This window comes from Balaenoptera musculus, chromosome 15 (genome assembly GCF_009873245.2).
Source record: "Balaenoptera musculus isolate JJ_BM4_2016_0621 chromosome 15, mBalMus1.pri.v3, whole genome shotgun sequence".
NCBI lineage: Eukaryota > Metazoa > Chordata > Mammalia > Artiodactyla > Balaenopteridae > Balaenoptera > Balaenoptera musculus.
Genome location: NC_045799.1, coordinates 51,473,911 through 51,491,530, shown reverse-complemented (window position 1 = coordinate 51,491,530; position 17,620 = coordinate 51,473,911). Strand labels below are relative to the sequence as shown.

The 17,620-nt window shown below is 48.8% G+C and overlaps 1 protein-coding gene across 1 annotated transcript in view; it reads right to left on the bottom strand.

The window, feature by feature from the left end:
* Positions 1-17,620, bottom strand: part of PDPK1 (3-phosphoinositide dependent protein kinase 1) — an 80,954-nt gene that overhangs the window by 11,917 nt on the left and 51,417 nt on the right. The window contains 7 exon segments of the mRNA XM_036824938.1: positions 2,783-2,817; positions 2,819-2,922; positions 2,925-3,000; positions 4,710-4,883; positions 5,912-6,008; positions 6,244-6,312; positions 10,565-10,640. Coding sequence (XP_036680833.1) covers positions 2,783-2,817; positions 2,819-2,922; positions 2,925-3,000; positions 4,710-4,883; positions 5,912-6,008; positions 6,244-6,312; positions 10,565-10,640 — 631 coding nt within the window.

The following is a 17,620-nucleotide window of genomic DNA, read 5'->3' as shown; positions in this document are numbered from 1 at the left end:
AATTCCTGTATCTTTAAAATTCTGAATGACTGGTCTCTAAATGATGCTGCCACTTAACTGGCACCAAAATAGTATGCAAAGACATTCTGTTCATAGACACAACACAGCAAGGTATTCACATCTATAAAGCCAGGGAAAGATAGCCTTTTGCCCTATTTCTGTTTCATATTTATAGTTTTGCCTAGTTTCTCTGGAGTGGATTCCTTCCTTCCATGAGTCAGAGAACCCAGTGTCTTCTTTTTGCATCTTTAGACTGAGGTGATGCTACTGTGGGTGGGAAAGCAAGTCTTCTCCCTTTTTAAGTCAATGATCTATACTCAAATATGAAAACATATAAATGTTCTTTTGTTTTAGAATATATCATTAAAATCTAAAATAAGTTTCAGATAGAAATTATTAAAGTTTTTGAGAAATTTTAAAATAATATTGCCAAACAACTCAAAGTATACTTACTTCTTTACTGTGTTTCCATGTGGGCACAGGAAAAATTTCAGGATTGCAAAGCGGTAAATTACTCGATGATAGGAAGTTACAATAATTATAGGAGGTACAGCTGAAAATAGCTAGTAAGAGCCCAGCAGAAATACTGAGAACTTATTAATGTCTAAAAGTGCACATATTTATACCATAAACCTACCTCTTTAGAAGATTCAAAAGATAGAAAACACAAATTCCATTAGCTGTCAAAGCAATGTCATCCTACAGTGTGTAGCTTCTGAAAAACTCCACTGTACATTCATAGAAAATAAAAGTAGAAAAGCAAACACCATCTTAGTATTATTACAGAATGATTATTATGGTCTATGGGCCGGACACTGAGAATCACCGTTCTAAAGAATGTGCCTGAGGGATCTCCACTGACCAAATGAGAGATGCCTTAAACTTTCCACAGTCGTCAGCTTCCAAATGGGATTGAATTGGGAGGAAAGGGAGGAGAGCGCGAAAAAAAGAAAGAGTGGGTGAGAGGTTGCAGGGCCTGACCGGCCACCAGTTACTCTGCCCTGCCCGGAACCGCAGGCTGAAGGGCCCAGGCTGCCCAGGGCCTCTGAAAACGCCCCGGGCGGGGCACATGGGCCTTCTGAGTAGCCACCCCCATGCCGGCAACAGTGCTTCTCGGCCGTGCTCTGCACCCGGCCAAGCCTGTGGGGTGGACACAGCAGGCCCTTCTCAGGGATCACAACCTGGCACATGGACCTGCTCAGAGCAGGGCGCCCAGCAGGAGCCCTTCCCTCCTGCTCGGTACACGTTAGGGCTCCTCAGAACACCACTGCAGGGAACGTAAGCCCCCAAGAACTGGAGATTGTTTCAGCTGGCCAAGAGGTACACTCACTTTTCTAGAGATGATAATTTTTTTTTGTTGTTGATGTGGACCATTTTTAAAGTCTTTATTGAATTTGTTACAGTATTGCTTCTATTTTATGTTTTCGTTTTTTGGCCAGGAGGCATGTGGCATCTTAGCTCCCCGACCAGGGATCGAACCCACACGCCCTGCATTGAAAGGTGAAGTCTTAACCACTGGACCACCAGGGAAGTCCCTAGAGACAATCATTTCTAATTGTACAAAATCCTAGCCTCATCCACCTGCCACTTTTCCTCTGCGTCCCCCACCCCCATTCCTCTGCACAACAGCGCCCATGTCCAGGTGGCCTCTCTTCCTCTAAGCCTCCTTCCCCACCCCCACCCAGGCTCCTCTCTGCCTGCGCAAAAGGTGAAACCATAAAAATCCTTGAAGAAAATGTCTAGGTGGAGAAGCTCTTCTCAACAGGACCAAGATGGAAAGCAGAAAATAAACACACAAACAGGTTCAACTTTGTAAGAATCTGCAACTCCCCCCACCAAAAAATGCACAAATAGAATGAAGAGATAAACTGGAAAAAAATGTTTGCAAAATAAACAGAGAAATAGTCTTCATATCTATGGCTCTGAAAAGTCAATTTTAGAAAGATGCAAAACATACAAGAAAAAAAAGAGTCAAAGGATACAAATGAACCTCAAAAAATAAATACAAATGGCCAATGAACATGGAAGATGTTTGCCTCGATAAGAACACAAACGCCGGGCTTCCCTGGTGGTGCAGTGGTTGAGAATCTGCCTGCTAGTGCAGGGGACACGGGTTCGAGCCCTGGTCTGGGAGGATCCCACATGCCGCGGAGCGACTAGGCCCGTGAGCCACAACTACTGAGCCTCGCGTCTGGAGCCTGTGCTCCGCAACAAGAGAGGGCCGTGATAGTGAGAGGCCCGCGCACCGCGATGAAGAGAGGCCCCCACTCGCCGCAACTAGAGAAAGCCCTCGCACAGAAATGAAGACCCAACATAGCAATCAATCAATCAATAAATAAATCTTTAAAAAAAAAAAAAAAAAAAAAAAAAAAAAAGAACACAAACGCCAATCACACGGGTCCATTTCTAGAGCATCTGAACGCTCCAGGGCAGGAAAGGCTGTTGGGCAGCGGTTATTTAAATAATGGTGAATCCAGGTCCCCAACACGGTTGCTGGTGTGCCTGGCCCGCCAAGTCCCAAGGGCCAGAGCCCGGAGGGTCCAAACCCTCTCCACCCACCCCCAGCCGGCCCTCCAAACACCCACTTCCAGTTGGACCACTTTGAGGGTCCTCATCTGCAGAAAGGCAGCTGTGTGAGGCGGAAGGGAGCGGAGCCTTTACAGCAGTGGTGTCGAAGGTTAGGACGCCCAAGCTCTGTCAGTTACCACGGCTGGCGTTCATCCCCGTGCGTTCCATCCCTGCGTTTCTAAATGGGGCGCTGCTTACAGCTGTACGTTCTTACCAAGGGTTTCCACTGGCCTGCTTCTCCAATAACAACCCTCTTCTCATCTTCAGAAAACTGTAAGTCCAGTTCAAAAGAATTAGTGTCCAGGTCGTGGATATACTGCTCGATGTTGCTTCCCACCCTCTGGGGCAGCCCGCGTCCGCGGCAGACAGGGAGTGGGAGGAGGAGGACGACGACACCTGCATGCAGCCGAACTGGCTCAGGAGATTGTCGTACTGCACAGAGAAGAGAGGGAAAAGTGAGAGAACAGCGCCTGGACTTCCCTCTGGTCCAAAGATCCAGACACACTCTGACCTATCGTACACCCAGCAAGCTCTCACCCCGAAGGCCATGGGAGACGAGTCACCGACACGCAGCCCAGCTTCTCCTCTAACTACACAGCTGACCACCAGCCTCAGGCTGGATCCAGCCTGCCCTGCGTCCCCCTTCTGATGGCAATGTCAGAAGCTGTTCGCCCCAGGGAGGGAGCTTATCCTCAGTCTTAACCTACAGGAAGGGGAGGCCCGGGACCTGCGGCCTGCTGGCCTCTTTGATCCTGGAGGATCAGGATAAGATGGTGACACTTGAGTACCGAGAAGCCAGAGCTCTCAACATGGCAAACATGATGGAATAGCAGACAGAGAGCCTGCAACACACTCAAGAGTGCGCACACGCCCATGAAGCCAGGCTCCCTGGGCACTGAGACCTGAGACAACCGGGGCCCCAGTGGCTCCCTCAGAGTCTGGCCAGCAGAGCGTGCTGCTCCCCTGGCACACCCCTGCCAAAGGCCCTGTGGACCCCACCCGTGCCTGCCGGCCATGACCCCAGAACGACATCAGGGCCCAAGGGCATGGTCGGCAACTAGGGCCGAGGGAGGGAGCCCTTTGCAGTCTGCACACGCAGAGGCTGTGGACAGCCGTGACCACTGAGGTAGGGAAGCAAGTCAGGGGGGAGCACAGACGGCACTCCACATCTGGCTCAATTCAAGTCTGGGCATAAAGGATATTTTAGGGCAAAAAAGGGAGGGATGTGTTGCTTAAAACAGTAGATAGGAGACATAGGGGGCTCTTGATCTCCAAGAGGTGATGCCAGTTGTAATTTTAACTTAGCCTTGGATGACTTTTACGTGAACTCTAGAATTCCTCAGTCAATTGAGGCGGAACTCTATATATGATAACTGGTTACAATAAGCCACAATGACAGAAATCAAATCAGAAATATGGACTATGGCTGATAATCAAAACACCTGACATTACATGTAAATATGGGGGTCCTGGTGGAGGGTGACCTGAAGGTGGTGACGGACACACTGCAGCTCACCATCCTCCTCGGCCCATTTCTGCATGTTTCACACCGTCCATAAGGAAAGTTTAAAGGACAAAGTATACTGAAGACCCTATGTCTGAGCTTGCCTCGGACCCCAGGGTGCCTCATCCCTCGGGCCTGCGCCACTGTCCCGCTTGTACCAGGCACTAAGAGCTGACAGTGACCAGTGTCCATCCTCAACACTACATCCCCCAAAAGTTCAAAGCAGCAGCAGCACCCTGGGATTCTCTGGGAAATACCAGAGGCATTCCGGAATGTCTTCAGATACAAAATTATAAGGACATCAGCCAAAACCGGAAGACAGAAGCCCACCAGGAGAATCAGCGCCCAGGCTCTGGTTCGACCCCTTTGGGCAAAAATTAACTAGAGGAAATGAGAAAGGGATGCACGTACTGGCGATCTGCACTCGGGGCAGACGTTTAAGCCTCTTCGGCCCAAGTCTCAGTGAGGGACTCAGACTCGGCCACAGAGTGTTCACTGCCCCTCCCCCTCCAAGGATCTACACTGGCTCCCCCCTTTAGCCATTCATCCCACCACCTGGGGTCCCTGGCCCTGCCCAGAAGAGCCACTTCCCAGGCGGGCCAGCAGGACCCATCTCGGCCCTGGCGCGCTGGCTTACATTGCCGTAGCAGTCCTCATCATCTTCCGACATGGCCGGTAAGTAAGCTGTGAGCTTCGGAGGCGTCTGGTGATGCAGGTTCTCCCACGTGATGGACTCAAAGAATGGATGAGCTTTCAGAGGGCCGTACCCTTCCATTTCTTCACAACCTAATCGCTTTGTGGCATCTAAAACCTTAAATAGAAGTCAAGTCAGTGTCGGGGTTAAAAAGTAATTCTGACAAAAAAAATTATTTCTGAGTAGTTCTTTTCAATTCTTGGGATCTCCTGGAAATAGGAAGGGCACAGTGTGCTGGGGACAACTGAGTCACCGTGGGGGGTTGGGGGGGGTGGCCAAGCGCAGCTTTCACTTCTCCTGAGTCTCTGCCCCTCCCCCCACAGGTGAAAATGAATCACTACATCAAAAGTTAATGAATAGCAGCAAGTATTCTCTTAAAATCCTAAAACAGGAAAAAGAGGAACTCACTGGCTTTAATAAGAGAATGAAGAGTTTACGTGAACAGGAAGCTATCACAGATGGGGAGTAAAGTGCCTTGGGTCCCCCACCTGCACGTGGTCTCAAAGGGCCACACAGCCAGCTCCTCCAGAATTCGGCTGCCCCCCCCCAGACCCACAGAGGATCCAACGCACTCCCCCAGAGGGGACAGACACACAAGGGACAGGTAGGAAGAGGCTGACTGACCCTGCTCCCCCAAATCAAGTGAATGGAAGGTCTGGAGCCAAAACACACCAGGGGAAGGGACACTACAGTTTCCAGAACATAAACAGACACTCCTTTCCTGGGTAAATCTGTTCACCTTTGCTATATAACTTGGGTTGATCTTTAGCACCTTCATGTAGCTGACTCTATAAAGTTGATACTCACAGATGTCGCTAAGTAGAATTTACAGCCACCTGCCACTGCAGCACGCCAAGCTGCTCCAGCGTCTGGTAACTTAAAATGGTGTGTGTGTTGATGAGCAAATGCAAAGTGATACAGTAATTTCCTATCTTATTAAGCTCAAGAATCAGGCACTTGGAAACTGAAAAGGCCTGATGGGATGAGACTGAAGATATGCATCTACCTACAATCACTATCAACCCTAAAATGCCCTTTTATTAAACATAGGTGCCTCCAAGGAAAGGCCCTCTGATCACAAGTTCAGAGGGACTCAGGGTGTGGCTACTGGATCATCCTACCAGAAGAAAATTCGAAATATTTACCAGAAGTTTTTCCACAAGATCTCTTGCCTTAGGAAAGAATTTTTCAGGAAAGTCATATTCCAACTTAATGATCTTCTGAAATATAAGATATTCATTTCTGTAAAATAAGAAAAGCCATCATTCTGGGCAGGGTCACACAAACCTCCCCAGTACAGAGCTGTACTTTCCTGGGACAGCCGTCTCCCTCTCTCCCCAGAGAGCCACCAGGTTCACTAAAGAGCCGTCATAAAAGTTCCCCCCACCCAGCCCTAACCCTGGGACTGCCCCCTCCCACTTCTCTGTCAGACTGCTGCGAAGGGCTAGGAGGGGGGTGTGGGGTGTGGGTCTCTTACCCAGCTCGGAACGGTGGCAGTCCTGCCACAAGCTGGTATATTATGCATCCAAGAGCCCAAAGGTCTGAACTTTAAGGGAGGAGAAAAACAAAGAAGAATGACATTTGTAACATTTCAGTGGGGAGCATGGTTCATTTCCATCCTGTCTGTTGACACCACCCATTTCAGCCTCTGATCTGTTTCTCACCTTTAAAACCAGGTCAGTGTGAGGGTGGAAACCTGCTCTGGGCTCTCCTTGAGGGGGCCTCTCTGCGGATCCAGGACCAGAGGATCCCACACACACACAGCAGGCACTGCTGGGCCAGGCTGGGCGCCTCGCTCAGGGGCAACCAACGACCTCACAGGCCCGGTCTGGTCCTGGCCAGGGAGCAGCGGTCACTCTTGACTACAGCAAACACTGGCCAAAAAGCCCCTTCTTCCAGTCCCAGGGGCGGGGGCAGGGGCACTGGCAGGTTGGTACAGCTGAGTCTCAGATTCTCTCACAGCTCACTGTTTACCCCCAGGACACAGACGCGAGCTCATGTATGCCAAGGAGTCAAATCACAGTCCACAGGATGCACACAAAGCAAGCTTTCTCTTTCCCTTCTTGGACTCACTGTGCAAAGCCCTGCCCCTCCTTTATGAACATTTTAATTATACATTTTTTAAAAATTTATTTTTATTTATTTTTGGCTGCATTGGGTCTTCGTTGTTGTGTGTGGGCTTTTCTCTAGTTGCAGCGAGTGGGGGCTACTCTTCATTGCGGTGCACGGGCTTCTTGTTGCGGTGGCCTCTCTTGTTGCGGAGCACAGGCTCTAGGAGCGCAGGCTTCAGTAGTTGTGGCACGCGGGCTCAGTTGTTGTGGCACGCGGGCTCAGCAGTTGTGGCTTGCGGCTCTAGAGCACAGGCTCAGTAGTTGTGGCGCGTGGGCTTAGTTGCCCCGCAGCATGTGGGATCTTCCCAGATCAGAGCTCAAACCCGTGTCCCCTGCATTGGCAGGCGGATTCTTAACCACTGCGCCACCAGGGAAGCCCTTAATTATACATTTTAAAGGAAACACACTACGGTTCTGAATTTCCCTAAGTCTTTTCCAGAACCAGCTGGCAGGGACCCTGGAGGGGCTGTTCTGCTCACCACCCTCCTTCCCTCCTGCTCCTGTTTTTTCTCTCCCCTCAGTGCATCTCAGAGTTCACGGCTGAGAACTACTTTGCATATTTTATTTCCTCTGTAAATCTTGCATTCTATTCCCAGCTCAGCCCTATAAAAGCATCAAGATGCAACTTGCCCTGCATGGCCAACTACCTCCCCGCAAGCCCTAAATATACGTAGGGCTCATGCGTTGCTGGATACAGTCAGTTTCTGGAAGAGGCCACAGCTTGGCATTCTGGAAGATGAAATCGTAGGTCGTGGGTGGAGACAAGAGGCCAATTACAGTGCTGGGGGCCTTGGGTGAAGGCTCTGTCCTCGGACCCATATCACAGCACCGTTGGCCCGGGGTAGATGAAGCACTTGATGTGGGTGAAAAATGCCACAGATCCGAAATCTGAGTCACAACACACAGATGGAGTGAAGGGCATGTTAAAAATGAACGTACATTCTACTCAGTAACTAGTTCTTACACTTGGTTTTCTCTGCTGTTCAGTGTAGTTAAAATGGGGAAGCTACAAGAGAAAAACGCCAACAGAAAAGTATCGGCCTTTCCATGCGGCAGTGGCCAGAGAGGAGGGGCAGGGCTGTGGGGTGGGGCTGCCTGTGCTGCTTTCACGGGTCATCTCCAGGGAGTGGGACTGCCAGCAGAACGGCTTCGGGGCTAACTTTCCACAGTTATCTTGCCATTTAAAATGTTTTTCAATACAATGAAAACTAAAGGGGGAAGCCAGTGTAACATTTCTGGAAAGCAGTATGCACTGATGATTTTTTAAATGCTCAGTTAAACCAAGCCACTCTACTTCTTGAAATTCAAAGAGGAACATGGGGCATCCCTGGCAGACTCTCCAGCTGAACAGGCAGGAGGGCCCTTCTTCCCCAGCGCAGGGCATGCCGCACGTAAAGGCACACCAGGCTGTGCCCAAGATATGAAAACTACTTCAACGTCTAACAGTAAAGGAAAAGCTCAATGAACTACAATGAATTCATATGTTGGAAAATCACACAGCTGTTAAAAGATTTCTGCCAATAATGTTAGTGGTATGGGGAAATGTTCATCATATAATCACAGGGAGCAGGATTCAAAAGTGGTTATTCAGTATGATTCCAGTTGTATAAAAATTATGTAAACACATTTAAAACACACAGAAAAAAGTAGCTGGAAAGAAAGACATACCAAATCATTATCTGTGACTACTAGTGGGTTGGAGACTATGAGTGTTTCCTTGGCTTTTTTTGTTTGTTTGTTTGATTTTGGCCACCCGGACTGTGGGATCTCAGCTCCCCACCAGGAACTGAACCCAGGCCTCAGCAGTGAAAGTGCCGAATCCTAACCGCTAGACCACCAGGAAACTCCCTACTTTTTTTTTTTTATTCTCCATATTTTCTAAAAATTCTTTATAATGAATAAGTATCATTTTTAGAATCAGGAAAAAAATTCTTAACTATTTTTTAAATAAGTATCACATGACTTTAAAAATTAAAAGCATAAAAAGGCACCCAGTGAGGTCTCACTCACAGCCCTAACCCTTACCCTCACCACAGATAACCAGTTATCCGTGGCTTGTATATCCTTCTTGAGGTTTAAATGCACAGACAAGTGACTCTGGGAGGCCATTCTGTGTCTTCCTTCTCTCACTCAGTAGAGCCTGGAGACCTTCCTCCATTAGTGCGAAAGGAATTCCTCTTGCTGAAAGTAAACCCCAACTCGAGGAAAAGCTAGTTCTTAGGCAGCAGTGACACACACTTGGAGAATCTGGCCCAGTGCACCCACCACCTGGAGGAGGGTTTCTCAGCCTGGGCCCTGTGGGCATCTGGGACCCGTCATCCTCGCTGGGGGGCCGTTTCTACACTGTAGGATGTTGGGCAGTGCCCCTGGCTCGACCCATTCCCTCCCCACCCCCGCCAAGTTGTGACACCAAAACTGTGTCTAGACATGGCCAGATGTCCCCTGGCGGGCAGAACTGTCCCAGCTGGGAAGCCCTGACCTACAACAGCATCTGGCCCACAGTGAGAGCTCAAAGTTTGTTGGTTCAATAAGAGTAGAAAACAAAAAGCAAAACAAAAACAAAAAAAACCCAAAGAGCCCAGAGACTGCTAAGATGCCCAAGCTTAATTTTTCTGAATATCCTTCCAACCGTCATGTTTGTGCCCTGTGGCTCCACTCGCTAAAGAGGTTTTAAAAAGCCGTCAGGCTCAGAAACACAGAGCTGCTGTGCCCAGAACCATCACTCCTCTGCTGCCCTGGCAGTCACTTGTCACTTTAGGAAGGCAGCCCCTTGCAGCATGCCAGTGCACGACACTGACTGTGTGGGCCTCTGTCAGCTCCAGCAATGGTCCCAGTGGGCTGTGTCTGGCCCAGGGCAGGCAAAATCCAAAGAAAAGCTTCAACCACAGAACTTGTCATCCCCAAACTCTGAAAGCCTAGGTTCTCCTGCCGCCTCTCCGTCTTCTACCTGCCTCATGTCCACCCAAGACAGCACCCCAGACTTCTCCCAGCTCCTGGCCATCGGCACCCCCACCTGCTTCACCTCCACTGCCCAACTGCCCTGCCACTTACCCTCTCCACTCTCTGGACCTCCACTCTTGTGAACACAATATCCCACCCCCTGCACTTCTCATTTTCACAACTGAGGACTCCACCAAGGCCCTCAATCCTGTGGCCACCACTGGGCCTGCCCCCTGTAGTGCTGGCTGGGCCCCTGCTGGGAAACTGGCCCAGTCCTGTCTCCTCCCACAGACGCTGCCTTCTGGGCCTGTCCTGCACTCTGCAGAGCACGTTACACTGAACAGTTGACCTGCAGCTGCTGCCACAGCCAGGGTGCCTGAGCCGGAGGTGGCACCAAGGGTCCCGGGGCTCTGGGACACAGCAGGAAGCCTCGTGTCACTAATACAGACCTGTCGGCCACAGTACTCCCCACTGAATAGTTAGTTGTTTAGTTGTTCCTGAAGGAACAAGATCAAATCTCGAAGCATAAAAGCAACAACCATGCCAGGAAGTATAAGTAGTAACAAAGTAGCACATAGGTTATCAAAGTAAAGATGCTGGTTAAAAGACAAAAGGCTAACTTCTTCCAAAGTAGGCTTGGCTATGTAAAGGCCATGAAAGGCACTCCCTTAACTATTAATTTCACCTGAAAAAAATAACAACTACTTTAGAGAAAAGAGAATTATGGATCAGATGAAAACAGGTTACCTTTTACAGGCCGATTTCTCTGTGAGCAGCTCTGGAGAAACATACTGGGCTGTTCCTACAAACGAGTTGGCCCTGGCTGATGAGAAGAGGGAAAAGGGTAAAGTTCATGCTGAGACACAGAGCATTTTCCACCGTGGACGCTGCACAGTCGGTGTTCATCTCTTGGGAAGCCACAGTCACCTGAGATCAGACTGTACGCTCCCGAGAACAGGACTTGTCAGGGGCCCTCCCATCACACCCCCTTCTTGGACCCGCCCCTTCGAGGGCTGGCTTCAAGGTCACCTGCTCAGCAACACCAGCCCTGACTGCCAGGGCAGCCCCTCCTGGACCCCTCCCTGCCTTTCGCCAACACACCGGAGTGACCTCGCCCAGCGTGTTGTCAGCTGGGAGCATCTTGAGGACAGGGGCCTTGTCTGTTCACTGCTGGACCTGTGGTGCCTAAAACAGCCCCGGACACACGCAGAATGTGGAAAGGACTGGATCTCCCACAGGCTGCACGCAGGGCAGGGATACCCTCTCCTCATAACAAACAGCTCAGGCAGGTTAGGGACTACGAGAGGAATAAGACTCGGGCGTCACGGCCAGAGACCCTTTGCAACAGTCTGCCACCTCTAGTACTGGATTGTGCCAAGTTCAACTGCAGACTTGTGGGGTCTGGCTGCTGGACCCACCCATAACTGCCGCAAGGAGGCATGACACCCACGTCACCCTAGTAGGTCCTCAGGGGCTCATCAGTGTCCAGGCAGCCCTGACAGAGCAGCACTGTGGGCACAAGCCAGCCTGCCCACCCCCCACCCCCCGGCGCCACTCCAGAGGTATCCCCCGCAGGGCATCCTCTGGCATCGGGGACAGAACAGCTGCTTTCAGCCTTGCCCACGACCAGAGGACACAGGATTGGGGATTCCCGTGTGAGAGCCGCCCACCATCTGAGGACAAATCACTTCTCTAAGGAGCACGTGAAGTGCTGGGTCACCTCCACCGACTGATTCACTGGGGACACCCATGGCACTGGCAGCCAACTGCTTCCCACGACCTTCCACGCCTGCGCCGCATACCAGACTCGGTAACCCGCTTTGAACGGCTGCCAGCGAGGCTCTGGCCCTGCTCAGACCGCGCTTCCCACTACCAGGTCCCTGCACGGCAACCCGGGGCACAAGCAGGACACAATACCACAGCTCAACACCATTGTGCTCCAGACAAACAAGACCCTTTCACCTAGCCTGACCTTCTACAGATCAAGCTGTCCCTTTCCTCAACATGTTTAATAATCTGGGCTAGAAATTACTTGTCTCTGTGGACAAATTTTCCTGAACTAACTTAGAAAGTGTACCGGGTAAAACATTACACCAATATACCTACCACTGAGAGGTCTCTGGCCCTTCAGGATCACTTCTGAAATCAGGCAACACTAAAAACTGTAACAGGCCCCCGGTGAAGGGGCCTGCCTGTTGGCCCCACTGTCTCAGCTGTGGACAACTGGGCCCCCGGGACATCTGGCAATGCCTGGCGACATCTCTCGCTGCCACAATGGGGGCGGGAAGGGGCTGCTGTCACCTAGTGGGTAGAAGCCAGGGATACAGCTAAGTATCCTGCAGGCACCAGACAGCCCCACAGCCAAGAATTCTCCAACCCCAAACGCCCCCAAGGGCTTGGCTGTGAAGCCCTGGGCGGCCTCCATGGGACAGCGCTCTGCCCAGACATGAGTACCCGCCCTCCAAAGAGCTGGCTCTAAACACAGCAGGAGCAACTCACTCAGTTCTGGGATGTTCTAGAGGAGGGAGAGCTGGGGAAGGGAGGATGGCTGAAAGTTCCTTCTTTTTCGTCTTTCCTTCTCAAAGTCAACCACCCTGCTACACAAAGTGCTCCAGTTTGGGGAAAGTACCCTTCTCTTCCTGCACTGACTGAAGGCTCTGTACTGGGCACCTCAACTTAGGCCTGACTCAGAAATAACTTGACAGGGTACAGCCACCTGCAGTAAAACACAACAGACCCATGCTTTGTCTGTCTATAGCTGTATTCTTTACAGTGTATGGCTATAAACAACACAACACCAGAATTAAAATGCACAAGAAACCCAGGGCCCATGGCCACACCAATTCAGCATGCAATGGTCTGCTGTGAGGCAGGCCCACTGGCCATGGTGGCCATTGGCTCCCCACCTGCCATCCCTGGGGTGGTCAGCCAGCAGGGCTCCCCATACGGGAGACTTCCTAACTGCGGGTCCAGCAGCCTCCAAAGGCAGATGCCTAAAAAACACAGACAAGGCCGACATGCTGCGTATCTTCCCCATGTGTTCCCAGATGTGGTCTCTGTCCTTCTCTGTGCCCTGGAGCCAGCAGGAACCCCCAGTGGGAGACAGGAGAGAGATGGAGATTATTCCTCCTGGCCAACCCCCAGGCCACAGCCCTCTCCCACCACAGAGGGCCCCCCCCTCAGGTGCTGGTCCCTCCCACCTGCCCTCCCAGGGCCGAGGGGCTCTCTATCCCGCTGCGGGAGTCCAGCTTCCTTGGGCCCTGCTGTCTGTAACTGGTCCCCTAGAGGTCAGCTACTCTCCTGTAGAGACTTCTCAGCCACACTTACATCCTTCCAGGACCCTGACAGCCGAGAACACCGAAGTGATTCAACAGAGGAAGAAAACAAATCAAGAGCTAAAACCAAGTGAAACCATTCAACCTTACAATGAATCAAAGAAATGTTAATGAACACGATAGCCTATCAAATCAGCAAAGATAAAAAAGAAGGAAAATGCACAGTATTGGCAAGGATTTGAAGAGGAAAACCTCACAGTGCTACTGGTGGGAATGTGAAATGCTGTGACTTTGGGGGAGCAATTTTCCAACAAACATCAAAAGTCATACAGGACAGGCTTGCTCTCTGACCCAGCAATTCATTTCTGGCACCTGATCCTCCAGGACAGAGCCAGCACAGATGGCAGGGCCATGACACAATCCTTCGGGGGCCAGGCTTCAACTCGATGCTTCACCTGTTTAGTGTTTCTGTTCTTCATAATAATCGTGCATTACTTCCGTGATTTATATTTTTAAATGTTATTATTAAAAAGTTCTAGAAATATATTTTTATATGGAAAGATATGTATTACACATAATTAAATAATTCAGACTGTCATACAGTATGCAGAGGTATTTGTGCTTTTAAATAGCTACATTATGCACAAAACAAAGTGGACAGGAGACACACACACACGACATGGCTGGGCTTTAAAGAGCAAATCGTGACGGCATTAGGACTGTGTGCTGCTGCTGCTGCTGTAAGCTTTCTGGGCCTGCGTCTGCTTGTCCCCCACAACACCTGCTGCTTCCTCTTCCCCAGGAGCCTATGTCCACCTGCTTAAAGGGACTCCAAGTCCCTGGGGATACAGAGTCACCCCCTTAGAAAGGAGCTCTTTCGCTAGTCTAGAGATGAATGAATCCTCTGGAGTGTGGAAAAGAATAACTGTCCTCAGAATGATGTTCTGAAGACATAAAATAATATCTACAAGACTATACATAATGAAAGTATCAAAATATTAAAGTAATAAATATGCAATATACTAATATTTTTTTTAAAATTAATGCACCAACAAGATCTGGCAGCAGGTCTATTAATAGAGTAATTCTGAAGTAGCGATCAGCATAAACAATAGATCAAGAATCTGTGACGACTGTGACAGGACATGAAAACATCTGTGATTTCTAATGACACAGATGTTTGTTGCCTACCTTCATAACTGAACGAGATGCTCGATTTCACTGAGGGGCTAGTGAAAACAAGTAATTTTCTCCTCTCCCACTTCACGAATGGCAGATTTCTATCTGTGACACCAGGGTAAGAGCCCAAGAGTGCATTAGAAAGCCACAGAGATAATCTAGTTACCTCCCCCTGTAAGCTCAGAGATTAGCCAGAGGTCAAAATTCTCCAGCTATTGGAAAACCAAGGTCCACAAGCCACTGTTGGCTTATGCTGCCTCCTTTAGGCCACTGACCCACTCAACAGGAGGCCAAAGGGTCAGGGTAAAGAAGGGTTTGGGCTGGGTTGTTACCTCCACCCTCAAAATGGTTCAAATAAACGGACCAGCACCCTGGGCTGTGGACCACCCTGGCCACCACAGATCTGCAGGTCAGACTGTGAGGTGCCAGTAGGGACGGAGGGACCTGACATGCTCCTGATGTCAGAACACTCTCTTCAAAGCCAAAAGTGCAGACCGCTATTGTCTTATCCATGAACCCACATGTGAAGCACAGCAAACACACTCCACAAAATGTGCTTATTAGCTCTTGGACAGAACACAAGCAAACTGAATCCAGCAACACATAAAAAGGAGTGTGCACCATGACCAAGTGGGATTTAATCTCAGGAATGCAAAGGTGGTTCAGCACATAAAAACCAATCAATATATTACATCACATCATTAGAATAAAGGACAAAAACCACATGACCATCTTGATCAAGAGATGCAGAAAAACCATCTAACAAAAATTCAACACTCCTTCATGGTAAAGTATAAGACAAACTAGAAACAGAAGGGAACTTCCTCAACCTGATAAAGGCACCTATGAAAAACCCACAACGAACATCATATTCAATGGTGAAAGACAAAGCTTTTCCCCTAAGATCAGAAACAAGACAAGGATGCCTGCTCTCGCCATTTCTATTCAATGGGGAGGTTCTAGCCAGGGCAATTAGGCAAGAAAATGAAGCAAAACGCATCCAGGCTGGAAAGGAAGAGGTAAACTATCTCTAATCACAGATGACATGATCCTGTATGTAAAAAGTCCCGAGGAAGTCACTAAAAAACTATTACAACTAATAAACAAGTCCATCCAGGTTGCAGGACGTAAGATCAGTGTACCAAAAAAAATCAACTATATTTCTATATACTCTCAATGAACAATCTGAAAATTAAGAAAACAATTACATTTACAATAGCCTCAAAAATAAAATAAAATACTTAGGAATAAATTTAACAAAAGAAGTGCAAAGCTGGGACTTCCCTGGTGGCGCAGTGGTTAAGAATCCGCCTGCCAGGGCTTCTCTGGTGGCGCAGTGGTTGAGAATCTGCCTGCCAATGCAGGGGACACGGGTTCGAGCCCTGGTCTGGGAAGATCCCACATGCCGCGGAGCAACTAGGCCCGTGAGCCACAACTACTGAGCCTGTGCATCTGGAGCCTGTGCTCCGCAACAAGAGAAGCCGCGATAGTGAGAGGCCCGCGCACCGCGCTAAAGAGTGGCCCCCGCTCACTGCAACTAGAGAAAGCCCTCGCACAGAAACGAAGACCCAACACAGCCAAAATAAATAAATAAATAAATAATTAAATTTTAAAAAATGTCAGTTGAAAATTAAAAAAAAAAAAAGAATCCGCCTGCCAATGCAGGGTACACGGGTTCGATCTCTGGTCCGGGAAGATCCCGCATGCCACAGAGCAACTAAGCCCGCGCGCCACAACTACTGAAGCCCACGCACCCTACAACCCGGGCTCCGCAACAAGAGAAGCCAACCGCAATGAGAAGCCCGCGCACCGCAACGAAGAGTAGCCCCCACTCACTGCAACTAGAGAAAGCCCGTGCAGAGCAACGAAGACCCACCACAGCCAAAAAAAAAGTGCAAAGCTTATAACACTGAAAACTACAAAAAAATTTTGAAAGAAATTACAAAAGATATAAATAAACAGAAAGACATTCCACGTTGAAGGATCAGAAGACAGTATTGTTAAGAGAGCAATACTCCCCAAACTGATCTATACATTCAACAAAATCCCTATCCCAATCCCAGCTGGCTTTCACTTAGCACAATGTTTTCAAGGTTCATCAATGCTAGAGCCTATATCAGAACTTCATTCCTTTTAAGGCTGAATAATATTCCACTACACACATAGACCACACTCTGTTTATCCATTCATCAGTTGATGGACACTTGAGTTGTTTCCACTCCTTGGCTATTACAAATAAGGCTGCTATGAACACTGGCGTACAACTTTTATGTAAACATTTGTTTTTCAATTCTCTTGGACATATACCTAGAAGCTGAATGGCTGATTATAAGGTAACTATGCTTAACCTTCTGAGGAATTGCCAGACTTTTCCAAAGCGGCTGCATCATTTGACAATCCCACCTGCAGAGTACGAGGGCTTTGATTTCTCAATAGCCTTGCTAATACTTCTTATCGGATGTCTTTTTGATTAGTCATCCTAGTGGGTGTGGAGTGGTGTCTCAGTGTGGTTTTGATTTGCATTTCCCTAATGATATTGAGCATCTTTTCATGTGTTTATTAGCCATTTGCTTATCTTCTTTAGAAGAATGTCTATTCAGACCCTTTGCCCATTAAAAAAAGACTTTTTTTGTTATGAGTTCTTTATATATTCTGGATACAAGCCCCTTATCAGATATATGATTTGAAATTTTTTCTATTCAACCCCATAGGTTGTCTTTTTCACTTTCTTAATGGTATCACAGCACCAAAGTTTTAAAACTTGTTCTGCTGCTTGTACTTCTGGTATTGTATCTAAGAAACCAGAGCCTAACCCAAGGTCATGAATGTTTACTCCCATGATTTCTTCCAAGAGTGTAATAGTTTTAGCTCCTACATTCAGATCTCTGATCTGTCCAAGTTAACTTTTGTGTATGTTGTGAGGTGGGGTAATAATGTTTTTGATGAATTGGTCATCGTTGGAGGATGACAGTGAACCAATTCATGCTTTCCAAAAGCTGCAAATAAAGGGGAATGAAGCAAGCATTTATCCTGTTTTTCCTCCACAATCAATATCACTAGTTAAACAAATAGTGGCTAAGGGGAAGTTTCTCTTTAAATAAGAATTCCAGGGATTTTTCCCTGGTGGTGCAGTGGTTAAGAATCCGCCTGCCAATGCAGGGGACACGGGTTCGAGCCCTGGTCCGGAAGATCCCACATGCCGCAGAGCAACTAAGCCCGTGCGCCACAACTACTGAGCCTGTGCTCACGAACCTGCGAGCCACAACTACTGAAGCCTGTGCACGTAGAGCCCGTGCTCTGCAACAAGAGAAGCCACCTCAATGGGAAGCCCAGCACCACAACAAAGAGC